We start from the raw sequence: 27748 nt of genomic DNA, 5'->3' as shown, positions 1-27748 counted from the left end.
CTGAAAACAAGATTCTTTCTACTTCTTTTTCTTCTAGTCATGGAAGCTCTCAGAACTGTCAATTTAATCAAGCCCTCCTTACAAAGCATTCAAACTAGCACCCAACCTGTTCTCCCCTGGGATGGCCCCATACACAGACACACATGGCATCATTAGAGAAGAGACAAAATATGCAAAGGAAGAAAACAATAAAGAATCCTGTGGTGCTGGACTGGAACTAGAGAGACCTACATACAGATACACAGATCCATTGACAGGGTTTGGGATTAGTGACATACCAACAGCAACAAGTAGACTTACTATCTTATTTCTGAACACTGATCTCTACTAAAAAGGAACAGGCTCCTTGGAGAAATGGTTGATTTCAGAACTAAGGCAGAGAAAAGTCCAAGATGTGTTCAGAACATCTTGTGTCAGAAAAAGGAAGTGCTCAAAGAATGATGGGGACATAAAAAAGAACAAAGACAGCTTGAAGGCCTGTGTGTGCATGCTTAGTCACTCTGTTGTGTCTGACTATTTGCGACCCCATGGACTGCAGCCCGCCAGGCTCCTATGTCCATGGGGATTCTCTAGGCAAGAATACTGGAGTGGGTAGCCTTTCCCTTCTCCAAGGGATCTTCCCAACCCAGGGATGGAATCCAGGTCTCCCACATTGCAGGCAGATTCTTTACTGTCTGAGCCACCAGGGAAACTGCTTGAAGGGCCTTCCACTGGTCAAATCTAGGACAATTTTGACCACCAGAATAATGGGACTCCATGAATACATACTGATACAAATAAAAAACTGAACATTTGGTAAGAAAGAGGATATTTAATATGTCTCAAAGTATCTCACCACCAAATATTTAGTGATTAGAGAGGGAAAAAGAGTAACTCCACAGTAGAGAAGCCTTGCAGAAATCAAGTGATCAAAGTTAAAGAGCTATTGAACCAAACTGGAACACTTTGGTTCAAAGCTGGAACACTGAGAACATGTAATTTTTGTAACATTTCTGTGAAAGAAACAACCTGACTCTAACCATGAAGCCTACAGACAAACCCAAATTGAGAGGCATTTACAAAATAAATGGCCTGTACTTGTCAAAAGTGTCCAGATCATGAAAGTCAAAGAAAAACCAATGCAACATTCCAAACTGAAGATTGAAAGACACGACATACAAATGCATGCTTTGGAACTGGATATTTTTGACACAAAGGATGTTATTGCAACAATTGGATCTCAGTTTCCTCATCTGTAAATCATGAGATTAAACTAGATCTACTGCTCCAAATACCAATAAGGGACTTAGGTTTCTGTATAGACAAACAAAAAACTAGATCTAACAGTCTTTCAATATATAAAAAGCTCTTGATTGGTATTCTAACCATAAAGAAAGACTGCCACAGACACCCAGAAGTTGTAACCAAAATTAAGTTGCATGGGAAAAAGTCTTAAAGAAAAAAATATAATACAATCAATACTGTATCCACACAATGGAATATTACCTAGCTATATGAGCCGATATGGACAGGTGTCAATGGCAAGATTTTGTAGAGAAAGGAAAACTTAGCCCAGTATATCTAACATAGTCCCTTTTCTATGTATGTCTGCATATATATGTTTAAGATAGCCCCATATATGGCATGTATAGGCACAAAAAATTTCTGGAAGGATATATAAGAGTTTGTCAATAATGATTAGTTCTGAGAAATAGGAGAAGATAGTCCTAAAAGGAAACAGAGCACTTTCCTCTCCATCTTCTACCCCTGTACACTCAATTCTCAACAAGAAATATAAAGTCAACCTAGTAGTACTAAGTACATATAGTACCCAGACCATGGTTCCTAACATTCCCAACTAAAAGGAAACTCCCTGCATAAGTGGCTGATTGCATATATGGGTCAGAGTAAGTACAACGTGAGGTGTGGACATCTTGTGCCAGAAAGCAAAGAAGCACCCAAAGACTATGAAAGGCATGTGAAAATGACCAAGAAGCTAGTGTGATGGGGCATTCAAAGGCCAAACATGGGGTAATTCGAACATCAAAAAGAACCACTCTATCAAGAAAAGCAAGAAAGTGATCATTACAAGAGTCAAGGTAGGGGTTAACTATGGAGGAGGAAGAAAGCACACTATGGGTCTCTGCAGTCCTGGTGATGCTCTATTTCTTGACCTGGAAAATAATATTTGTTTATAATAAGTTATTAAACCAAATATATTTGTTGTGTAGACTTACACACACACATTTATATAATATTTCATAATTTAAAAATTAAAATGTAAGGTTTCATGAAAAAAGTAAAAACAAGAAGGAAAGAAAGAAAGTGGCAATATCTTACCTGCAAGAGTATGTAGGTTCTCCCACTTTAAAAACACGACCACAAAGATGAGAAGGTTTATTTGTTTGTTCAAGTTTGGAAAATCCCAACTCAGGATCTTCACCACAAAGGTACCATTCCATTGGTCCCAACAAAACTTGATGTGCCAACATGTCTTCTTTCTGTGGAAAAGGGTTGGGACCCCTGCAGTAGATTTTGGGTACATAGTGGGCCAAATGCTGGTATACTTCTCTAGTGAGGTCAGTTGCTTGCAGCCATTTCTTTAAAAAAAGAAAAAATAATTTTAAACAAAGTCAATAAACTGCAAATTTGAATAAATCTACTCTGTTTTCTTCTAGACACAAAAAATAATGACAAAAGAATCTTATAAACTGTTTTATTGACAACATTCATCACTGTATGCCTTTTCAAAAAGGGTAAAACGTTTAGATTTTAACTACAATAGCCAGTATCTTAGAATTCTACTTAAAGTGAAAGCAAAATCAACAGTGAAATGAGCCCATCTCCTCAAAATGACTCCTGAAGCAACCTTCTATGGGCAGTCCAGGAAAATAACCACAACAAATCATCTCAAAGATGCTAGCCATTGAGCCCATCTGACTTCCTTTCTAATTTCAACTGTTTTGCTCAAATGATACACTGATTGTGATTTGGATTCTCTTTTCAGTTTGCTGATAGCAAGAACATACAGTAAACAGGAACAGCCAATATACTAATTCTATTTCTCAATGATTAATAAATGACACTCCACAAGAGACTTTGTTTTAATGATTATGTTCTTTTCCCCCTGATCAACCTCTGCTTAAACCCTTTCTCCTTTGCTCTCCACGCTAAAAACATTTAAAAAAGCCACTGTTTTCTGTACCCAAACTTTCATGTCCTACTACCTGTGGTAATTCTACTTAGATATCTAACAGATGCTGCGATATTGTAATTTACAATAAGAAATACACTTTTGGTTTTCTCATTCCTAGCACAGAGTTCCTAAAACTCTTGAAATTTCCTAAGTATAAGTGAGATAAAGAAAGGAGTGTCTTTTGTTATTCAAAGCAAACCTCTTTCAATCAGACCTGAACTGCAGTTACTGAGGTGACTTTTGGAAAGCCCCTAAGGATGGGGAGCTGGTTGCCACAGGAACATGATTAGTAGGTGGGAACTTACAGCCTCCACCCCAACCAACTTCAGGGAAGGGAGAGGTGCTGGAGGTGAAGTTAATCACTCATGACCAGTGATTTGATCATCACGCCTATGGAGGCATGAAGCCTCCATAAGAATCCCAAAGTGTTGAGGTTTAGCCACCTTCTTCCTTGATGAACAGGCAGAGGTGCTAACATGCCCAGAGAGGGCATGGAAGCTCCACATACCTTCCTCTATTTCATTTGGTTATTCCTGAGTTGTATCATTTTATAATAAACAAGTAACCTAGTAAATAAACTGCTTCCTTGAGTTCTGGCAGCCACTGCAGCAAATTATTGAACCCAAAGAGGGGGTCACAGGAACCCCCCTCATTTGCAACATAAATTGTGGGTAACCTGAGGACCCCCTGCTTGTGAGTGGCATCTGAAGTAGTAATGGGGGCAGCTTTGTGGGACTGAGCCCTTAATCTTTGGGATCTGATGCTATCTCCAGGTGTATAATGTCAGAATTGACCAACTTGTAGGGCACCCAATTGGTGTCTGCTGAGAAGGAGAGAACTGCTTGATGTGGGAAAAACAATCCCCTACATTTGGTGGCTGGGAGTGTTGGTGTGAATGTAAAGAGAAACAGAAGAAACAGTTTTTCCTTTCAGACACCAACTCAATATGTCCAAAATTGAACTCATGATCTTCCACAACACAAAACCTCCTGCTATTTCCTCCATTTCCCTATTTTAAACTCCAGCATCTACCAGGTATTCAAACCAGAAAAAAAACACAGAAATCTTTCTTCCTTACTCCAACATTCAATTAATCATCATGTCTTGTCTATTAGGATTCCTCAACATCTGTTGAATCCATCCATTTCTTTCTCTCCATCCCTACTGGCAGTGCCCCCACTACCCTAGTCCAAACTGCCCAGAGCCATCAGACTGGTGCAACCATATTCTAACTGGTGATCCCCACTAGTTTGGCCCCTCTACAGTCCATTTTTCCAAACTCACTACCAGAGCATTTCTTGCAAAATGCCAATCTGATCGTGTCACTGTTTCCCCTTCTATTTAGGATCAAGTCAAGTCCACTGACACGGTTTACAAAGCCTGCTGTCTTGTATTATACTTACTAGTCTCCTCCTCCTGACTGGCATTGCTCCTCTCTGCTTCCCAGGGCTATTTTCTACTCATTCTTCAGATCTCAGTTTATGTTTCACTTTCTCTAAGACGCCTTCTCTGCCCATTCCTTACCCTAATCTCCTGTTCCTCTACCCCACCCCCAACAACCCCCAAATCTATAACAGAACCAAGCCCCAGCAGGCATTTAGCAAAATCCATTAACCTAGTGACTATAAATATATCTGTACTACTGACTGTCACTTAACGTTGATATTACAGAAAGATGCTCCATGTGGCTTTTATGGAAGCATAAATAAAGCCAATCCAGGTGCAGGCTCTAAAAACCAAACCAAGTAAACCCTATAATAAGGCATCCATCAAACCACCTCCATTCTTTTCTCTTTCTATTTCCCTAAACCTTAAGATTTTTCCTCATATTCTGTCATTTATTTATTCCTGCCTCCCATACCAATTCCATCTACGTTTACTTGTCCTCCATATTTCCTTGTGTTAATTACAACCAATCTTTTCTGTCTCTAAACCAAATAAAAATTTGAAATCAGAAAACATGGAACAACTCACTTCTACAAAAATGCAGTTATCTGTTAACTCATAGGTCTCATGTTTACCTATAGACTACATTTATGTCTCAAATTACATCCTTGTTAAGAAAGAGTGCATTCAAGTGATGTCTAACACCATAAGACAAGAGTATAAGGTCTTCTAATGGCTATACTCCAATATAAAATAAAACATTAAAAAAAAAAAGAGTACAAGGTCTTCTTTTTAACTATTACTTGCATAATCTTCAGTCCACTTCTTTTTTTTGAAAAATAACTCCACAGAGAGATTTTAAATATTCATGAGGTAGTATATACTAACTTTCTAGTTAATTTCACACTTGAGAAAACTTTTCCTAAAAATGTAAAACTCTTGTTCATAAGATAAGGGCTGGATGGAAGTTTACAATTGAAAACAGTGAAAAAGTCTTTACCCCTGAAGTGAAACCCCTTTCCAAATGTAACTAATTTTGCTCTGTCTCCTTTTATTAAGTAGGAAAGAGACTAAATTACTCTTAAAACAGTACTTGCTGCTGCTAAGTCACTTCAGTCGTGTCCGTGTTCTTGCCTGGAAAACAGTACTTGGAGGGAGACAATCATTAAGATTTAAGAATTCGCCCCCAGGATCCTAGAAAACTATGCTTCAATTTTAATTTACAACATATTTAAAGGTTTTGTTTAACAGCGATTTTTTGTCTTATATTTTATGTTGCCATTTCTCTTAAAAGTTTACTTTTGCAGAATTTTGATTCAGGGAGGATAAAGGATGGTGCTTTGTAAAAGAAAATGTTGTCTGTGGCTCCAACAACACTGATGGGCTAAATATGTTCATAGATTTCTTAAACAAAAAATTCAGAAACTAATATCAGCTTCTGGCTAAGGAATAAAAAATCAGTCACCTTACTTAAAACACTTAATAAACAAAGCAAAGTATACATGGGAATTATATACCAGAGATATAGAATTAGTGACCAGCAACAGTATAGATTAGAAGAAAAAGCTGTGAAGTGAAAATGAGCAGGTGGAAAAAATTTCTGGCTGCATTTCAGAACAATGGTTCACATATTTCTCAAAAGAAAAAAATCTATAGCTTTTTGTATTAGTTCTCAGGAACATAAGCTAATTGTAACTATTTCTTCAACAGGAAAAATGACCAGATTCCCAATTCGGCTGCGTGTTAATCTGTCCTTATTTCAGACCATGTAACGTGCACATCACAGTAACAAGCACTACCTTATTAGAAGTCCTCCACAAGGGACGTGGAGAAACTGTCAACTCATTCCACTATAGTAAACATGTTATGACAATGCTTCTAGGCTCTCTCCTATTTTGAAAGCTAATTTTCAGCCTTGGGATGGAGAGCAAGTATAATAAACACAAAAATGAAAGAATCCCTTGGGGTTAGTTCTTTTAGCACAGTGAAAGTGAAAGTCGCTCAGGCATGTCTGAGTCTTTGGGACCCCATGGACTATACAGTCCCTGGAATTCTCCAGGCCAGAATACTGGAGTGGGTAGCCTTTCCCTTCTCCAGGGGATCTTCCCAACCCAGGAATTGAACCCAGGTTTCCCACATTGCAGGCGGATTCTTTTCCAGGTAAGCCACAAGGGAAGCTTGTATCACAGTATCTAACTATAATGCTTGCCAAATTAAAGCTGTATTCTTTAACCACATTTGGTTTTGCTTTTGAACAAGGATAATCAACATGTAAGTTAACTATAAAACAACAATCTAAAGCAACAATCACTAATGCTGAAACGGAGCTTTCAGGACTATATTAAGAAAAAATTAGAACCAAGAAAAATCTAACTTAAAAATAGGCAAAAGATCCGAATTGACACTTAAAAAAAATATAAACAAATACCCAAAAAGCTTATGAAAAGATGTTCAACATCATGAGTCATGAGGGAAATACAAATCAAAACTATGAAGAGATCCAACTTTACACCCAATAGAATGGCTATAATGAAAAAACAGACAACTAACAAGTGTTAACAAGGATGTGAAACCCACTGAAAACCGCATCTGCAGACAGGAAGGTAAAACGATGCAGTCATTTCTGCCTAGCAATTCCTGACCCAGCAATTCCTCTCCTGGGTATATGCCCAATAGAAACGAAAACATATGTTCCCACAAAAAAACTGTACACAAAAGTTCATACTAACACAATTCATAATCTCCCAAAAGTTGAACAACCCAAACAGCCATCAACTGATGAATGGATTAATAAAATATGGTATATCCACATAATGGACTATCATTTGGCAGTAAAAAGGAATGAAGTATTGAGGATACATGCTACAATAAGGACAAACCTTGAATACTTATGCTAAGCGAAAAGAAACCAGTCACAAAAGACAACATATTACATAACCCCATTTATATTAAATTTCCAGAAGAGACTAATCTATGGAAACAAAGAAACAGGTCAGCAGTGGCCTAGAGTCTGGGAGGTTAGGAGGAGTGTACAGCTAATGGATACAAGACTTCTTTTGGGAAGGTGATGAAAATGTTCTAAAATTGATTGTGGTGATGGCTGAACAACTCTGCATATACTAAAAACCACTGAACTGAACTGTAAGATATGTGAATTACATTGCAATATATAAAACTGCTGAAAATTTTAAGGTAAAAAGTAATCAATATAGATATAATACTCTACATAAAACTTCTGTAAGGAATACATAGTTCTTTCAGACTTGGGGAGAAACAATATATCCACTTCGGAGAAGGCAATGGCACCCCACTCCAGTACTTTTGCCTGGAAAATCCCATGGACGGAAGAGCCTGGTAGGCTGCAGTCCATGGGGTCGCTACAGTAGGATACGACTGAGCGACTATCACTTTCACTTTTCACTTTCATGCATTGGAGAAGGAAATGGCAACCCACTCCAGTGTTCTTGCCTGGGGAATCCCAGGGACAGGGAAGCCTGGTGGGCTGCCGTCTGTGGGGTCGCACAGAGTCGGACACGACTGAAGCGACTTAGCAGCAGCAGCAGCAAATCATCCACTTAAAGATATAATCCAATCTGTGGAGCATAAGATGTAGATAGACTCAAGAAGTGTTGCTGCTGCTGCTGCTGCTAAGTCGCTTCAGTCCTGTCCGACTGTGTGCGACTCCAAAGACGGCAGCCCACCTGGCTCCCCCGTCCCTGGGATTCTCCAGGCAAGAACACTGGAGTGGGTTGCCACTTCCTTCTCCAATGCGCAAAAGTGGAAAGTGAAAGTGATAGTCACTCAGTCGTGTCCGACTCTTAGCGACCCCATGGACTTCAGCCTACCAGGCTCCTCCATCCATGGGATTCTCCAGGCAAGAGTACTGGAGTGGGGTGCCATTGGGGAGTCATATATACTTGCACAACCGGGAGTTGGTGACGAAAGGGAAGCCTGGTATGCTGCAGTCCACAGGGTCGCAGAGTCAGACACGACTGAGCGACTGAACTGAACTGAACATACTTGCAGAATCAACTCTACCAAAGGAAAGAGAAAACTAGAACACAGGGCCAGTCACTTTACTATCCTAAACTTGAAAGTACTGGAGTACTTTCATACTTCCGTGACGCATTCTAGTAAAGAATAGATGGGGTCACAAATAGTCCTTCCTCCTCATTCAAATAAGAAAAGCCAGTGTGTAAATACAGTGTGGGAAAGATGACACCAGTGCTTATTAAGTAATTTGAGACGGATTGATCCCAACCAATTACCAGTTACAGAGGTCTAAAGGCTGCAGTAACTGTTTATTACTTGTTTATTCTCTCTAAAGTTTATTTTAACCTGAGAAAACTTTATTCATTTTAATTTGTGACAAAGGCTGGGCTGGAGCCGAAGCTGGAAGAATATTAAAGCATTATGCTGTTTTAACCAAATACAGACAATCAATGCTTCACAAAGTACGGGCAAATTATACTGCTTGAAGAATCCTGTATTTTACTACTAGCCTGAATCTTTAAGAAATTTTGTTGGCCTTCAGACTAAATTTTTTTCCATCTTATTATTCAGAAATCCATTTAAAAGGAAACAGAGCAAAACTAAAATGTAGCTCAGACTCTGATCTTCACAAACTCCAAGTCCAGAGTACTAAACTTTGATTGCATTTCCCTTAATCTCCCCCACTACATCTGACTGAGAATTTCACTATGCAGGGACTAGGAGCACTGGTCTCTAGCATTGGTTTTATAACTGTTTACTCAGGAAATCTCAACAAATTTGAGAAGCTCTCACTAAATAACTTGCACTTTTATTTAAAATTTTATTTCATATTGGAGTCTAGTTGATTACCAATGTTGTGTTAGTTTCAGGGGTACAACAGCTTGCACTTTTAGAACTAGGAAAATAGAGTACATAGCCTGTACCACTGGGTCACGGGCAAAACTCGGTGGAGTAAAAAAGAAAACGTCAGGTAAATAACAGGACAGATATCAACGTGGATACTGACAGGACGACGTGGATAGGGAACAGCTGTTATCATCATTTTACTATTTACTTCAAACACAGCTTTCTTTTTTTTTTTTTCCAAATCTCTCGATAAATGAAAGGCAGATGGGGAAAATCCTTGGGTTGTTGCAATATTAAGCAGAAAGTAAATGAAAACTGAACTAAACAAGTTGGTTTAAAAACAAAGACGTATCGTTCAACAACGTGTTTCTTGAAACTTTTCACCTCTACTCCTGACATTTACTTCCCCTATGATCTAGTGCCCTCATCAATTCGCCCAAAATAACTCCTTACTAACCAACAGCCCCATAGTGCCCTACTACAATTTTGTTCCTAACATTCAGATTGTTGACTTGTGCTCAAAGGTCACTTCCTCCCTATTAGTTTTTTTAAATCAGAAGCACGAAAGGTGGGGCCTAAGCTGTTTTGGTCCATTCATAACCATTCTGGGCAATCTGTTCTAATGGGTGTTCCCTGTCCTTCTGGAGGAAAGATACCATCGAGTTTTTTTAATTGTTTTATAACTCTGCTACTTATATGAGCATATTCATACTACGGGTTCAGCACAAGACTGGCTTTGAATGCTTTAAGTTTGGGGCATTAACTGCTCTCACCATGCTGTGGCCACATTATTAGCTTCCATTTACTGACAGCCGCTCTCTCAAAGTTACATAACGTTTGTTCTCCGGCCAACTACCCCCAACTCCTAGACGAATTATTGTTTTAATCTCCCAGTCTCAACGACCACTTTCTCACACTCCATAAATGTGTCAAAACACTAACTCTTCGCACATTCACTAACGTCGACTGACCAAACCAGGGCAAAAAAGGAATGAAAAAGAGGGGTAAAGACGGAGAACAGTGTTGCTGGCATCTTTGGATGCCAAGGCCGGTGCCAGAAACAAAGTAAAGGCGGCAGGTTTCAAATGAGGAGGCAAGGCTCCGCTTATCTCCCTAAAAGGAATCAGGAAGACAAAGTATCCAAAAAACCAGGAAGCAGAGTTGGCACAGAGGGCAAAGGCCCTGTGCTGGGGGACTTACTGGGAGTGAGGGGGAAAGAAGGAATAATGGAAGAGCGAAAGGGAACGCGAGGGTGGCTGGTGCACCCAGCAGCGCTGCCGGCTACTTGTGGATAAAGAGGGACGGAGAGGGGCAGGATCTGGGGCCTCCCCGGGCCATTACCTACACGGCGAGGCCCCGCGCGCCGGGTCGTCACCCCAAGTCAGGGCCCGCCACCCAGGGATTCCCAGGAGTCGGTTCCTCCCCCGGGGCGCGGCCTGCCACGGCCGGACATCCTAGGCCCGGTCCAGGCACTCACCCCCGCGGTCTCCTCAGCTGAACATTCCAGCAAACTCCGGTCGAGGGCCTGCACCTCAGGCTCCAGCTCCGACGCCATTTTCCCTCCTTCGCCTCCCCAGCGCTGACGCCGCTACTGCCGCCCCGAGGGCAGCGGCCTCGCCACGGCCCGGGGCGGTGAGGTGGGGTGCAAAGTCACCACCCTGCCTGGGCGGTCGGTCTTGAGCAGGAGTTCAGGTGGCTGCGGGTGGAGAAGACGAAGAGGAGGGCGAGGTGAGCCGGGCAGAAGGGACAGCGTCTCCTGCGCTCCCTCCCGGGCTCTGCGCCCAAGAGTCAAGTCACCGCCTCGTCCCTGCCTCGGGGAAGGACACAGAAAACATCGGACCTGGCACTCTAGCCCGTTTCTACAGCGTCCGGCACCGTGAAAGGGGCAATAACACCCCAAAGAGGAAGCAGAGCACTCTGGGAGTTGTAGTCGTCCTCCGTAAGGCCAGGGAAAAGGTGGAACCCTTACAAGGAACCCATCCTCCCACCCAGTATGGCATTGTGGGAGTTGTAGTCCCTTCGTCTCCTAAGAGCTTGGAGAAATGGCAGATGAGCGGGCGGGGCTTTTCTGCACAGCTAGAATCGTGGGAAGAGACCACCTGGGAAGAGGCAGAAGCGCGAGATACTGTGTGGTACTGTAGCTTTATCCCTCAACACCGTTTGTTCATTTTTGTATCCCAGAGCTTAGAACGGTGCCTGGCACGTGGTAGAACTCAAATGCTTTTCAAAGCCTGGAGTGGGTACGAACTCAAATACTTGTCAAACGCATAAACGTTCCTATAGTTACATTTCTATAGTGTTTATGGCCCTGTCATCCATCAACACTGGTAACGAAGGTGTACATCCCCCAGGATTTTGAAGGTTTTTAAAACATGTTAAACTGGTGTGAAAGGAAACATTTCAAGTGATTTAGTTATGACCAATTATTAAAATTTATTACAAATCTTGTTGCAAAGGAGGAGTCTACTGAGCCAATTCAAAGATTTACTCTTGATCGGGACGTTTTATAGAAATAGATAATCATTGTTAGGTTGGACACAAAAGGAAATTATGTTTCGGTAGAGGTGATTAGACTCTTGACTGACAGGTGGGTGGGTTTCTTAGAACAAGTCTTCAGTTCCTTTAGAGTTTGTCAGAAAATTGCTTAACACGTTGTATTAGGTATGAGCTTTATTCCCACAAAGAAATTGTGAATTACATTAGGCAAAAAAAGTTCTGATGGAATCCAGGTTTGGGAAATTTTTTTTTTGCTGGGTGTTAGTGTTGTTGACAAAACTATAATATTACCCAAGTTTTTTCTTTTAAAGAAATAAAAATTAAAAAAAAAAAAAGAAATAAAAATTACTCATAATCCCACAGTCCAAATAAGCTTTGTTATCGCTTTAAAAAATGAAACTAATATATGTATAAGTTAGAACTTCAAACTTAATGGAAATATTTTTAAAGGGAAAAATGATAACTATGCCTCTTACCCAAAGTCCTTCTCCACAAAGAAAAGCATTTTTAATACTTTCTTATGATTCTATCCAGAAAAAAAAAAGTATGCATATATACATAAATACCTAGAATGAGAGATCTTGAAAGGGTCTTTTATATATACATACATGTTACTTTCTTCTTTGCCCAACCTCCTTGCCCTGATGGGCTCCCTAACCAGAGACAACCTGGAGGAAGCCTGGGAGTCTTATAACCCAGAGGCAAAGATAATGCCTTTTTAAGAGTCCTAATGTAGAGTTAAAGCCGTTAAAATGCATTTTAAAGAAACTTTATTATTTTTAATTTTTGGATTAATTTTAATATTCTTTTCCCCTAAATTCTTGAGTTGGATATTTCTATTAACCGTTCTTTTTCAAAATGTACATCTAAAGCTGTGGTTTTCAAACTTGAGTATATGCATCAGAATTACCTAGAGGTCTTGATAAAATACAGACTTCTGGATCCCACTTTCAGAATTTCTGATTCAATAGGTTTTGGATGGAGTCTGAAAATTGTATTTCCGTCAGGTTCCTGGGTCAATCTGTGGGCTTGGGGACTAACTTCAAGAATCACAGATTTATTAATGCAATGCATTTCCATTATATACTGCTTTATTATGTTACACAAATTTTGATATATAATATTTTATCATTATTAGTATGATTTAAAATTTTCTAGTGTGTATGACCTTGTGATCTTTTTTCTTTTTCATATCCATGACTCATTTATTTTGTAACTGGAAGTTTATACATCTTAATCTCGCTCACTTTTTTCTTTCTTCCCTCCACCTGCTGCCCTCTGGCAACCACCTGCTTGTTCTCTGTACATATAGCACTGTTTCTGTTTTGTTATATTTGTTCATTTGTTTTGAATTTTAGATTCCACATATAAGTGAAATCATACAGTATTTGTTTTATTGTCTAATATATTTTTCTTAGCATAATACCTTCTAGGTCCACCCATATTGTCACAAATGGCAAGATTCCATTCTTTTTTGTGGCTGAGTAATATTCCATTGTGTGTATGTACCAAACCTTCTTTATCTATTCATCTATTGATGGGTCCCTAGGTTGCTTCCGAATCTCGGCTATTGTAAACAATACTGCAACAAACATAGGAGTGCATATATATTTTCTAATTAGTGTTTTTATCTTCTGCAGATAAATATGGAGAAGTGGAATTTCTGAATCATATAGTAGTTCTATTTTTGACTTTTTGGAGAATCTCTGTACTGTTTTCCACAGTGACTGCACCAATTTACATTCCCACCAAGAGTGCATGAGGGTTCCCTTTCTCCACATCCTGCTATTTACTGTCTTTTTGATAATAGCCATTCTGACAGGTGAAAGAGGATACTTGTGCTTTTGGTTTGCATTTCCCTGATGCAGATGTTCCCAACTTCTGGGATCTAACGCCTAATGATCTAAGGTGGAACTGAGGTAATAATAAAAAAAAGATAAAGTGTACAAGAAACATAATGCTCTTGAATCATTCTGATACGATTCCCCACCCCTCCCTGCAGGTCTGTGGGAAAATTGTCTTCTATGAAATCGGTCCCTGGTGCCAAAAAGGTAGGAGACTGCTGTCCCAATGAATAGTGATGCTAAGCATCTTTTCATGTCCCTGTTAGCCATCTGTATGTCTTCTTTGGAAAAACGTCTGTGGAGAGCCTCTGCTCATTTTTTAAATCAGGTTGTTTGCTTTTTTTACTTTTATCTTTTTATTTTTAAATTAAAAAAAAATTTTTTTTTTCTTTAGGTCTGCACCGTGCAACATGTGGGGTTCTAGTTCCCCAGCCAGGGAATCTAACCTGTACCCTCTGCAGTGAAAGCATGCAGACTTAACCTCTGGACTGTGAGGAAAGTCCAGGTTGTTTGTTTTTTAAATATTGAGTTGTATAAGTTCTTATCATATTTTAGATATTAAACCCTTATCAGATATATCATTGGCAAATATTTTCTCCCATTTAGTAGGTGGTCTTTTCATTTTGTTGATAGTGTCCTTTGCTGATCAAAAGCTTTTTAGTTTAATGTAGCATAGCAACCCCCGGAGAAGGCAATGGCACCCGACTCCAGTACTCTTGCCTGGAAAATCCCATGGATGGTGGAGCCTGGTGGGCTGCAGTCCATGGGGTCACTAAGAGTCGGACACAGCTAAGCGACTTCACTTTCACTTTTCACTTTTATGCATTGGAGAAGGAAATGGCAACCCACTCCAGTGTTCTTGCCTGGAGAATCCCAGGGACGGGGGAGCCTGGTGGGCTGCCGTCTATGGGGTTGCACAGAGTTGGACACAACTGAAGCGACTTAGCAGCAGCAGCAGCATGGCAACCCACTCCAGAATTCTTGCCTGGAGAATCCCCATGGACACAGGAGTCTAGCAGGCTACAGTTCATGGGGTCACAAAGAGTCAGACACGACTGAGCAACTAAGCACAGTGCAGAGTCCAACTTGTTTACTTTTGCTTTTGTTTGTCTTGCCTAAGGGGACATAAGCAAAAAATATTACTGAGATCAGTGTCAAAGAGCTTACTGCCTATGTTTTCTTCCAGAAGTTTTATGGTTTCATATGGTTTCAACTGTTACATCTTTAATCCATTTTGAGTTTATTTTTGTACATGGTGTGAGAGGGTAGTCCAGTCTGATTCTTTCGTACATACCTGTCCAGTTTTTCCAACACCATGTATTTAAGAGGCTGTCTTTTCCTTATTGTATATTGTTGCCTCTTTTGTCACAGATTGACTGCCCATATAATGTGGGTTCATTTCTGGGCTGTCTGTTCTGTTCCATTGATCTATGTGTCAATTTTTGTGCCAGTACCATACTGGTTTGATAATTAAGTTTGAAATCGGGAAGCATGATAACTCCAGCTTTGTTCTTCTCTCTCAAGATTGTTTTGTCTATGTGTCTATGGAAAAAACTTCTGTTTCCGTACAAATTTAGAATTATGTGTTCTAGTTTTGTGAAAAATGTCACTGGTATTTTAATAAGGATTGCACTGAATCTGTTGATTGGCTTGGGTATGGTATGGTCCTTTAACAAAATTAATTCTTTCAATCTGTGAACACAGTGTATCTTTCCATCTGTGTCATCTTTAATTTCTTTCACGTGTTTTACAGTTTTCTAAGTACAGATCTTTTACCTCCTTAGTTAGATTCATTCCTAGATAGTTTATTCTTTTTGTCAGGATTATAACTGGGATTGTTTCTTAATTTCTCTTCTGATAATTCACTGCTAGTATATAGAAATGCAACAGATTTCTATATATTAATTTTGTATCATGCAGCTTTTCTGAATTCATTGATTAGTTTTATTAGTTTTTTGGTGGCATCTTTAAGATTTTATATGTATCATGCCATCTGCAAACAGTGACGGTTTTAATTCTTCCTTTTTAGTTTGTCTTCCTCTTATTTCTTTTTCTTGTCTGATTGCTGTGGCTAGGACTTCTAATACTATGTTGAATAAAAATGGTGAAAGTAGGCATTCTTGTCTTGTTCCTAATCTTAGACAAAATTCCTTCAGCTTTTCACCATTGAGTATGATGTTAGCTAAGGGCTTGAACTATCTGGCCTTTGTTATGTTGAGGTATATTCTCTCTATACCCACTTTCTGGATAGTTTTTACCATAAATGGATGTTGAACTTTGACAAAGTTCTTCGGCAACTATTTAGATGATCATATGGTTTTTATTCTTCAATTGGTTAATGTGGTGTATCACATCGATTTGCAGGTGTTGAACCAGCCTTGTATCACTGGGATAAATCCCACTTGATCATGGTCCTTTTAATGTATTGTTTAATTTGGTTTGTTAATATTCTGTTGAGTATTTTTCCATCTCTGTTCAGTGATGTTGGCCTGTAATTTTCTTTTTTGTGTGATAGCTTTGTCTGCTTTTGGTATCAGGGGGATGCTGGCCTCATAGAATGAGTTCAGAAGCCCTTGCTGCTGCTGCTGCTAAGTTGCTTTAGTCGTGTCCAACTCTGTGCGACCCCATAGATGGCAGCCTACCAGGCTCTCCTGTCCCTGGGATTCTCCAGGCAAGAACACTGGAGTGGGTTGCCATTTCCTTCTCCAATGCATGCTAGTGAAAAGTGAAAGTGAAGTAGCTCAGTTGTGTCCGACTCTTAGCGACCCCGTGGACTACAGCCCACCAGGCTCCTCTGTCCATGGGATTTTCCAGGCACTAGTACTGGAGTGGGGTGCCATTGCCTTCAGAAGCCCTTATTCCTCTAATTTTTTGGAATGGTTAGAGAAGGATACGTGCTAACTCCTCTATAAATTTTTATATAATTCACCTGTAAAGCCATCTAGTCCTAGATCTTTGTTTATTGGTAGTTTTTTAAAAGATTCTTATTTTATATTGGAGTGTAGTTGATTAACAATGTTTTGTTAGTTTCAGGTGTACAGTAGAGTATTACACTTAAACATATACATGTATCTATTCTTTTTCAAATTCTTTTTGTTGGGAGTTTGTTTTATTAGATTCAATTTCATTACTGTTCAGATTTTCTGTTTCTTCCTGTTTCAGTTTAGGACATTGTACATTTCTAGTAATTTGTCCATTTCTTCTAGGTTGTCCATTTTATTGGCATATAGTTTTTCATATAGTTTCTTATGATCCTTTGTATTTCTATGGTGTTTTGGTTTAGCTTCTTTTTCATTTCTGATTTGATTCATTTGGTCCCTCTCCCTTTTTCTCTTGATGAGTCTAGCTAATTTTGGTTATCTTTTCAAAGAACCAACCTTTAGCTTCATTGATCTTTTCTGTTGGGCTTTTAAAGTCTCTATTTCATTTATTTCTGCTGTGGTCTTAATGATTTCCTTCCTTCTGCTAACTCTGGGTTTGGTTTATTCTTCTTTCTATAGTTCCTTTAGGTGTAAGGTTAGGTTGTTTATTCAATATTTTTCTTGTTGAGGTAAGCTTGTATCACTATAAACTTTCCTTTTAAAATTCCTTTTGCTGCATCACATAATTTTCTTGTAAGTTTTAAAAAATATTTATGTATTGGCTGCAATATTTCAATATTTGGCTGCATTGGGTCTTAGTTGCAGCATGTGAGATCTTTAGCTGTGGTATGTGGGATGTAGTTCCCTGACCAGGGATTGAATGTGGGTCCCCTGCGCTGGGAACATGGAGTGTTAGCCGCTAGACCACCAAGGAAGTCCCATCACGTAGGTTTTTGATTGTCATGTTTTCATTTTCATTTGTCTTTAGGTGCTTTTAAATTTCCTCTTTGATTTCTTCAGTGATCCATTGATTGTTAGCATATTGTTAGCCTCCAGATTTCTGTGTTTTTTGCAGTTTTTTTTTTCCTTATAGTTGATTTCTAGTCTTGTAGTGTTGTGGTGAGAAAAGATGCTTGATATGATTTCAGTTTTCTTAAATTTATTGAGGCTCATTTTTTGGTCTACCATGTGATTTATCCTGGAGAATATTTCATGTGCACGTGAAAAGAATGTGTATTCTGCAGCTTTTGGATGATTTGTTCTCTATTATCAGTGAAGTCTATTTGGTGTAATGTGTCATTTAAGGCTAGTGTTACCTTATGGATTTTCTGTCTGAATTATCTGTCCATTCATGTAAGTGGGGTGTTGAAGTCCCCTACTATTAAGTTGTTATTGTCAGTTTCTCCCTTTATATCTATTAATATTTACTTCATGTATTTATGTGCTCCTTTGTTGGGTACATATGTATTTATAATTGTTGTATCTTTTTCTTGGATTGATCCCTTGATCACTATTTAATGTCCTTCTTTGTCTCTTATAAGTCTTTATTTTAAAGTCTACTTTGTCTGTTGTAAGTAATGCTACCCTAGCTTTCTTTTGATTTCCATTTGCATGGAATCACTTTTTCCATTGTTTCACTTTCAGTCTGTGTGCCTCTTTAGATCTGAAATGAGTCTCTGGTCAGCAGCATATAGATGGGTCTTATTTACATATCCATTCAGCCATTCTGTGTCTTTTGGTTGGAACATAGTCCATTTACATGTAAAGTAATTATTGATAGGTATGTACTAATTGTGGGGTTGTTCTGTAGTTTTGCTTTTTTTTTGGTTGTTCTTTTCTTCCTGTTTTGGTCTCTTCCCTTGTGATTTGATGACTATCTTTAGTGCTATGTTTGGATTCCTTTCTCTTTTTCATCTGTGTATGTATTATAAATTATTGGTTGGTGTTTACTGTGAGGTTTACATATAGAAATCTATATGTGATTATTTTAAGTTGCTGATCTATAAAGTTCAAATGCATTTTTAAGAATTCTGCTAATTGGGACTTCCCTGGCAGTCTGGTGGTTAAAACTCTGTGCTTCCAATGCAAGGGGCACAGGTTCAATCCCTGGTCAGGGAACTAAGATCCCACATGCCATGTAGCCAATAAATACATACTTAAAAAAAAAAAAAAGAAGAATCCTGCTAATTATACTCTTCCCTACTATGTTTACTGTTTTGACATCATATTTTATATTTTTTTGTTTTCTGTGCCCTTTTATTACTTAGTATGGATATAGATGATTTTACTACTTTTATCTTTTAACCTTCTACTAGCTTAATACATGGTTGATTTTATATCTTTGCTGTATGTTTGCCTTTACTAATGAAATTTCTCCTTTTGTAATTTTCATATTTCTAGTTGTAGCCTTTCCTTTTTCACTTTGAGAAGTCCCTTTAACATTTCTTATAAAGCTGGTTTGGTGGTGTAGAACTCTTAGCTTTTGTTTGTCTGTAAAACTTTTGATCTCTCCATCTAATCCAAATGAATCTTGCTGCATAGAATGTTACTGGTTGTAGGTCTTTCCTCTTTAATCACTTAAAATATATCATGTCACTCTCTTTTGGCCTTCAGAGTTTCTGCTGAAAAGTCAGCTGATAGCCTTTGGGACTCTCTGTGATTCCTGAACCTGGATGTCTTTTTTCATTCCCAGGTTAGGTAAGTTTTCAGGTATTATGTCTTCAAATATCCTTTCTGTCCTTTTTTCTGTTTTCATTTTGGAACCCTTATAATATGAATGTTAGTATCCTTGATGCTGTCCCAGAGGTCTCTTAAACTGTCCTCATTTCTTTGTATTCTTTTTGTATTGAGGTTCTCCTATATTAGGTGCATATATATTATAATTATTATATCTTCTTCTTGGATTGATCCTTTGGTCATTATGCAGTGTCCATCATTGTCTCTTGTAATGGTATTTATTTTAAAGTCTATTTTATCTGATATAAGTATTGCTACTCCTGCTTTCTTTTGATTTCCATTTGCATAGAATATCTTTTTCCAGCCCCTCACTTTGAGTTTGTATGTGTCACTGGGTCTGAAGTGACTCTCTTGTAGACAGCATATATAGGGGTCTTGTTTTTGTATCCATTCAGCCAATCTGTGTCTTTTGGCTTGAGTATTTAGTCCATTTACATTTAAGGTAATTATTGATATATATGATCCTGTTACCATTTACTTTATTGATTTGGGTTTGTTTTTGTAGGCTTTTTCTTTCTCTAGTGTTTCCTGTCTAGAAAAGCTCCTTTAGCATTTGTTATAAAGCTAGTTTGGCGGTGCTGAATTGTCTTAACTTTTGTTTGTCTGTAATGCTTTTGATTTCTCCTTTGAATCTGAATGAGATATTTGATGGATAAAGTAATCTTGGTTGTGGGTTTTTTTTTCCTTTCGTCACTTTAAATATATTCTGCCACTCCCTTCTGACCTGCAGAGTTTCTGTTGGAAGATTGGCTGTTAGCCTTTTGGGGATTCCCTTGTATGTTATTTGTTGTTTTTCCTTTGCTACTTTTCATATTTGTTCTATGTGTTTAACTTTTGTTAGTTTGATTAATATGTGTCTTGGCATGTTTCTCCTTGGGTGTATCCTGTATGGCACTCTCTGAGCTTCCTGAACTTGGGTGGCTACTTCCTTTTCCATGTTAGGGAGGTTTTCGACTATACATCTTCTCAAATATTTTTCTCATACCCTTTCTTGTTCTCTTCTTCTTCTGGGACCCTTATAATTTGAATGTTAGCATGCTTGATGCTGTCCCAGAGGTCTCTTAAACTGTCTTCATTTCTTTGTATTCCTTTTGTTGTGATTTCTACTATTCCGTCATCCAGCTCACCAATCTGTTCTTGTGTATCATCTAATCTACTAAAAATTGCCTTCTAGTGTATTTTTCATTTCAGTTATGGTATTCTTTATATCTGGTTCTTCTTTATATTTTTCTAATTTTTTGTTGATAATGTCTAACTTCTCACTCTGTTCATCTAATTTTCCTCCTGAGTTATTTGAACGTCTTTATGACCATTACCTTATACTCTTTATTGAGTAGGTTGTTTATCTCCACTTAGTTCTTCTGGGTTTTATCTTGTTCTTAGTTTGGAACATATTCCTCTATTATCTCATTTTGCCTACTTTGCTGTTTTTATTTCTATGTATTTGGTAAGTATTTACATTTCCTGACCTTGGAGAAGTGGCCTTTTGTAGGAGGCATCCTATGCATCCCAGCAGTATGCTTTCCCCCTGGCCACTAGAGCTTTATGCCTTAGGAGTATCCCCTATGTGGGCTGCAGGGGCCCTTCTGTTGTGTGAGACTGATCGCTGTGGGTGGTCTGATAGGTGTGGCTGTCCTCTTGCCCAGTTGGTTGCCAAACTGCACTGTGTGGAGGCTGCCAGCCACTAGAGGGTGGGGCTGGGTCATGAGGCAGCTGGCTGTGGAAGCCCATGGCTTTCCAGGCCTAGTACTGGCACACTGGTGAGAGGTTATGGGGCAGAGGGTCCTGGATCTTGTATTAGCCTGCGGATTGGTGGGGCTGGGGCCCAGGGGCATCCCAGGGCTGGAATCAGCCTGCTGGCGGGTAGACTTGTGTTCCCCATTCCCAGCTAGCTGCTCAGCTAGATGTCCCAGCACTAATGCCACGGGGGCCATGTTCCAGTTCTAATAGGTTAGAGGGAGGATTCCAAAATGGCCCTCACCAGCACCAGGGTCCTCATAGAATGAGCACCCCAAAAGGGCTGCCACCAGTGTCTGTGTCCCCAGGGTGAGCTCCAGTTGCTTCCTGCCTCTCTAGGACATTCTCCAAGATCAGCAGGTGGATCTGACCCAGGCTTCTTTCAAATTACTGCTTCTGCTCTGGGGCCCAGAGCATGTGAAATTTTGTGTACACCCTTTAGGAGTGGAGTTTCTATTTCCCACAGACCTCTAGTTCTCCTGAAAGTAAGCCCTGCTTGCCTTCAAAGCAGAGTGTTCTAGGAGCTCATCTTCCTGGTGCAGGACCACTGCGGGAGCAATGTAGGTCTTGGAACTCTTGCTTTTTGGGGAAAACCTCTACAGTGTTGTTATCGTCCCATTTGTGGGTCACCCACTCAGGGGATGGGTGTTGACTATATAACACCCCTTCTACCTGTCTTCTTGTGGTTCTTTCTTTACATCTTTAGTTATAGAAGATTTTTTCCATTAGTTTTTCATCAATAGTTGCTTTTTTTCCCCCAAATTTTGGTGTGCCCATGGGAGGAGGTAAACTTAGATTTTTCCTCCTCTGCCATCTCGGCCACTTCTGGCATTGTTATCCTTTGATACTGGTTTCTCATTGTACTGTATTGTGGGCAGAGAACATGGTTTATATGATATAGATCTTTGGTATTTGATGACATTTGCCTTGTGGACTAGGGTATATGATCAAGGAATCACTCCAAAGCCATTATTTCTTCAAATATTACCTTTCTTGCATTCTCTCTATTTCTTCTTTGTGGAACTTCTGTTTGACTTCCTTTTGTATTTTCCAGGACTTTCGATCTCTTTTTCATTTTCCCATATTTTTAACTTTGTTCCATTCTGGTTATATATCTTCTAGCATACAAATTCTCTCTTCATCTGTGACTAATCTGATATTAACTATCTATTTAGTTTTTATTTTCAATGACTTCATTTCTCATTTCTAGAAATTACATTTAATTCACTTTCAGAAAGTCCTGTTCTTTTATAATGCCTTATTTACTTATGGTACTAAATCTTTCTTTGATATCTTTCATACTTATGAAAATGCTTATTCAGTAGTGTTCTGTAGCTGTTGTACTTATAAAGGACGTGGGAGCTGAATCTTAGCTTGTGTGTCTGTGCAGATCCTCGTTTAAGTGATTGCTCCTTTGTGCTTTGTGATTATCAAATTTGAGATGATTTCCACTTAGCATTGGCTATGGGAATCTCAGCAGGCCTGTATTTAGAGCATGACCTTCAAAACAGTTTTCCATTTGCTTCTACAAGGCCAGATTTTCTAGAAACATCATATACTCAGAGCCAGGCACACTAGGATCAATTTTTATGTCAGTCTCTTGGCTTGGGGATTCCCTAATAGTATTAATTCAATTGTGTGACATTGTCCCTGTTTATAAATTCTTAAGGGAGAGTTCTTTTCCCTACTCAGAGTCTAGTCTAAAAGCTTCTTTGTTATTTTCCTCTGCCAGTCGACGAGTTTTTTCTTAATCTATCCTTTCACTGATATTCCATTCCTTTGAAAGCTCTGGCTTTATGTGGGAATCTCAGTTTCAATTTATGTTCCTTGACCCAGAGTCTTATCTTCTGTTCCCAGTTGGTCATTAAACACTAAGCTCCAATTTTCAGTTACACATGGCATATTGAATACCTCATGACAGTAAAGGGGGGTGGGGAGAAAGATAGGGTAGGTATGGAGATGATAGCACCAAACTTTTGGAAGGTGGAAAGCAAATGGATGAGAAGTAACTGACTTTGCTGTCAGTGAATGCTGAAACCTGGGCTTCCCTGGTAGCTCAGCTGGTAAAGAATCCGCCTGCAATACAGGAGATCCCAGTTTGATTCCTGGGTTGGGAAGATCTGCTGGAGAAGGGATTGGCTACCCACTCCAGTATTCTTGGGCTTTCCTGGTGGTTCAGCTGGTAAAGAATCCGCCTGCAATGTGGGAGACCTGGGTTTGATCCCTGGGTTGGGAAGATCCCCTGGAGAAGGGAATAGGCTACCCACTCCAGTAGTCTGGCCTGGAGAATTCCATGGACTGTATAGTCCATGGGGTCGCAAAGAGTTGAACACTTCTGAGTGACTTTCACTTTCAAGCCAGTAGTAAAGCAGTACAGATTCATGCTAATTCATATCCAGAGCTCTGAAAGTTTTAGAAAAATAAAGCACCATGCTACTGTGAAGGTGAGTGAAAATGATAACAAGAAGTTAGATCACCTCATCTCCCACCCTGGGAGAAGACTAAAGGTTTATCTTCTAGAGAGGCTGCACTTGAGGGCCTTTGGACTGAGGGACTTAAGGCAGAACTAAGAACAGGGACACTGTAATGAATACTAGGGCCCTAATTCAAAGTTGATACACTGAATAGGTTCACCCCAAATGCATTTCACCCCCTTGGCTCTAAGCATACCAGTGTCTGGCTTATATGTCTCAGCCAGAAGTTTGAGAGAGTCTTCTCTAGAGAGACAAAACCGCGTAAAAGAAAATCTGTCAGAGGCATGAAACTCTAAATTAGACTGTTTGGGCTGCCATACCAGAATACTGCAGACTGGGTGACTTAAAGCTAACTTTATCAAAGTTCGGAGTGCAGAAGTCTAAGATCAAAGAACTAGCTGTGTTGGTTTCTGGTGGGGGCTCTTTTCTTGGCTTGCAGATGGCTACCCTCTCATTGCATCCTCCCACAGCCTTTCCTCTGTGTGTGTGGAGAAAAAGAGGTTTCTGGTGTCTCTTCCCAGTGGGAGGGTAGCTGTTACATAGGTTGGTTAGCGAAACATAGCTGGGAAGGGAGAATTGTGCCGAGCCCTGAGTGAAAAGAAAGAGGGAGTCACGAGAGCATTGTAAACAAAGGAAACAGCAAGTGAGAAGGCCCTGAGGCTAAAACAGACATGGAATGAATCAAGAACATTAAGAAAGCTGTGGCTTTGTGGCAAAAAGTTTTCAGATAAACTAATAAATACTAGGCTTCCCAAGTGGCGCTAGTGGTAAAGAATCTGCCTCCAGTGCAGGTAGACATAAGAGACCCAGGTTCGATCCCTGGGTCAGGAAGTTCCTCTGAAGAAGGAAATAGCAATCCACTCCAGTATTCTTGCCTGGAGAATTCCACAAACAGAGGAGCCCGGCGGGCTGCGGTCCATAGGGTCACACAGAGTCAGACATAACTAGATCGACTTAGCACGCACATATGCTCACTAGTAATAGAACCATTCTATTTTTCCTATTCTTTACTAAAACCTTTTCAAGATAGATGTTACTATTTTTAGTTAAGATATGATGAAACTGAGCTTCATGAAGATAAGATAACTTGCCCAAAGTCACTGTGGTAGGTTGAATCAGTTTTATGGCCCTTATTTTATGTATAAATAAATGTTTATTGGGTGTGCCAGGTCTTAGTGGTGGCATGTGGGATCTTCCATCTTAGTTGCAGCATGCAAACTCTTAGTTGTATCCTATGGGATCTAGTTCCTTGCCCAGGGATTTAACCCAGGCCCCCTGCACTGGGAACTTGGAGTCTTAGATTCTGAACTATCAGAGGAGTCCTTCCCTTACCATCTATAACAAGTCTCAGGAATACTTTTATTTTCTTTGACAGGTGCAATATATTCTTTAAGGGATGTAAATTATTGTACTTGGTCATTATGGGAGGCCAAATGAAAGAAGGCAAAATAGTGTCTTTCTGGCTCTACACAGGCATTAGAAAACCAGTGACACCAAGCCCAAGGAGGACAAGGGCATAAGGCTGCCCCAGGCATGGGTTCTGTTATATCAGCCTCTCAGAAACCACCATTCACAAGTTCAATTACTGCGGCAAACTCTGTGGGTCGGCTTTCCCAGACAGTGTCATCTCCAGATACGCTTTCATGCCCTCTAAAGTGTGGTCAGCTAAACACCACATTGTCTACACTCCTTTGCAACTAGAGTCCTGGAAACAAATTAGATTCCATCAATTGTATGTGCTCAGGTGAGAGTTAGAAGTTGCAAGTGTGCTGGAGACTATCTTGTTCCTGGTCGTTACTGACATCAAGCTTGGTCCTGGAGATGTGTATCTATTGGCTTTGTTTCTCTGCAGAACCGTGACTGATACGATTACTATTAGCAAATATCCATTTGCCTTGTTGTTGGGTTCATTTAATTAATTCTGTGTTTTTCCATCTTGTATTAAAGCTTTTTAATTAAAATTTTATTTTCTAATAGATAATATTGCCACTTGAACCTAGCCATTAAGTTCCCTCTCCTGGAGACAACTACTGTTTCCATTTCTCATGTGTCCTGCTAGAGAGTTTCTGTATATTGCCGGTGTATTTTTGTTTTCATGCCAGTGGTAGCATATATGCATATTTTCTGCATTTCACTTTTTCATTTAGGAGATTCCTCCATAGGCTATGTAGTATTCCAGTGACTATATGTTTCATTTACTTAACAATCCCTTATTAATGATGTTTAAATCATTTCCAGTCTTTTGTTCTTACAGACCATACGGCAATAAATGACCTTGTAAAAATGTTATTATGCACATGTAAGTGTGTCTGTGGGACAGATAAAGTCTTTAGAGTTAGAATCCCTAGACTACAGGGGATCAGTGTTTTTAATTTTTGTCAAAATTATACATGTGCAAATGTCAAGAATTTTACAGTTCTACAGAGTTTGTTTAAAAACAATGAAAAAAAGCAGAGCAGTCCCTAGCCCCTTTCCTCCTGTTTCTGTCTTCTCAGAGGAGTCAATCACTTTGAATTATTTTAGTTGCTGCCATATTTCAAAATAGCTTCCTTGTATTACTTCTTGATTTTTTTTCCATTTTAGGCATCATCTATGCACTTCCTGTTAGGAAAGAAGATTTCACACTCTTTCATCCCCTGCCCCCACCTTCATATTCCTCTACCCTCCTAATGTAGTTATATTTGTCGTTTAGATAGACAAACTTTCAGAGTTTACATTATTAGGCTGATAGAAGTTTTTTATAGCTGAGCCAACCAGTAAATTATGATGACTTTTCTTTTCCTGAACAACTTTTTGTTTTCCATGGAGTTAATAACTGTCTTATTTTTCATTTTCATCATTTTCTGTGAGCACACCAAGATGTTCAAGCTACAGTTCTCTACCAGTTGTCTAAGTCTCTCATTATACTGAGACACATCCAGTTACCTTTAAATTATATCTTGTAGAAATCTCTACTGGAGTGTTCCGACCTCCTCCAAAGTGGTAATGGCATGGGACTTCCCTGGTGGTCCAGTGGTTAAGGCTCTGCCTTCCAATGCGGAGGGGTGGGGCGGGGGCCAGGTGTGACACCTGGTCAGAGAGCTAAGATCCCATATGCCTTGTGGCCAAAAAAAAAAAGAAACCCTGAATGGACTGGCTGTCCTGTTAGCCTAGAGCCAGCATGACACTATGAAGCTTAAGCTTCAAGAACCTTCATTTGCCTTAGCAACGTATCCACATGATACACAAGTTTTGTATAATTTCAAAAGCGAGACATTTTAACTGTGTTTGGTTAAATACACTGTCTCTTTCCTATTCCTCTTTCCTTCTGTCACATTTTCTCTCACATTACAGTTTTGGGATCCAAGCAAGGGGAATTAGGTTGGAGATCCATTCAGCTTGTATTTAGTTGGATTATTTATGTAGTTTGTAGTCACATCTGTATAAAGTTCAGTTATTGTCATTCATCCTAGTAGGAATTGCTATAGGAATATATTTGTGTGTGTGTGTGTATGTGTGTGTGTGTGTGTGTGTGTGCGCTCAGTCACTCTATTGTGTCTTTACATCCCATAGACTGTAGCCCACCAGGCTCCTCTGTTAATGGGAGTTTCCAGGCAAGAATACTGGAGTGGGTTTCCATTTCCTCCTCCGGGGATCTTCCCCACCCAGGAATAGAACCCGCATCTCTTATGTTTATCTGCATTGGCAGGCGGATTCTTCACCACTGCACCAACTCAGGAATATTCCTACCTTCTATTAATGCTATGCTAATTCACCCTGGGTTGTAACACGAAGGTGCAGAGGTTATAACAAGATGTGAACATGTCCTGTGGTGCCCAATGACAGAAGTAGGTGACTAGGGGCAGAAAAACAAGGTCTGAATGTATGGAGCTGGAATATAGTCTGTGGAAAAGTTTTTTCCTTGTGTCAGCTGTAGGAAATTATAAGTGATGGATTCAGTTTCTAACATTTTAGTTTTTGCCTATCAAGAATAAACTGATTAATGCAACACATAGAATTATAAATGTACTGTACAATTTTTCTTTTTTGGTGTGAAACATCTAAATAGAATTTATCAGAATTCTGTTTAAGCCTGTAGCAGTATTATAAATAGTGCTATTTATTGTTTTATAAATTGTTTATAAATAAACAATTGTTTTATAAATAGCGCTATTAAAACAACAAACAAAAGTTGCTTGTTTTGTATACATCTCTACGATT

General features: G+C 39.4%; 2 protein-coding genes across 16 annotated transcripts in view; one reads left to right on the top strand and one right to left on the bottom strand.

Moving 5' to 3' along the window:
- UBR2 (ubiquitin protein ligase E3 component n-recognin 2) overlaps nt 1-11643 on the bottom strand; it is a 113687-nt gene extending 102044 nt beyond the window's left edge. For 4 of the 15 annotated variants that reach the window (XM_061398208.1, XM_061398207.1, XM_061398210.1 and 1 more), the window contains exons 1-2: nt 10878-11636; nt 2320-2579 (exon numbers count right to left, since the gene is read on the bottom strand). In XM_061398208.1, coding sequence (XP_061254192.1) covers nt 2320-2579; nt 10878-10955 — 338 coding nt within the window. In that variant the 5' untranslated portion in view covers nt 10956-11636. Of the gene's footprint in view, nt 1-2319; nt 2580-10877 lie in introns of those variants that run through there. The other 11 variants (XR_009732824.1, XM_061398215.1, XM_061398216.1 and 8 more) reach the window with 6 other exon arrangements.
- The window catches only part of PEX6 (peroxisomal biogenesis factor 6), a 351627-nt gene extending 324376 nt beyond the window's left edge, over nt 1-27251 (top strand). Inside the window, exon 18 of the transcript XR_009732828.1 lies at nt 27237-27251. The gene's annotated coding sequence lies outside the window, so the exon portion shown is untranslated. The remainder of the gene's footprint in view (nt 1-27236) is intronic.
- Nucleotides 27252-27748: the final 497 nt, after the last annotated feature.

The sequence above is a fragment of the Bos javanicus genome, chromosome 23, assembly GCF_032452875.1.
Source record: "Bos javanicus breed banteng chromosome 23, ARS-OSU_banteng_1.0, whole genome shotgun sequence".
NCBI lineage: Eukaryota > Metazoa > Chordata > Mammalia > Artiodactyla > Bovidae > Bos > Bos javanicus.
The sequence above is the reverse complement of the archived record's forward strand: the minus strand, read 5'-3'. Positions and strand labels throughout refer to the sequence as shown.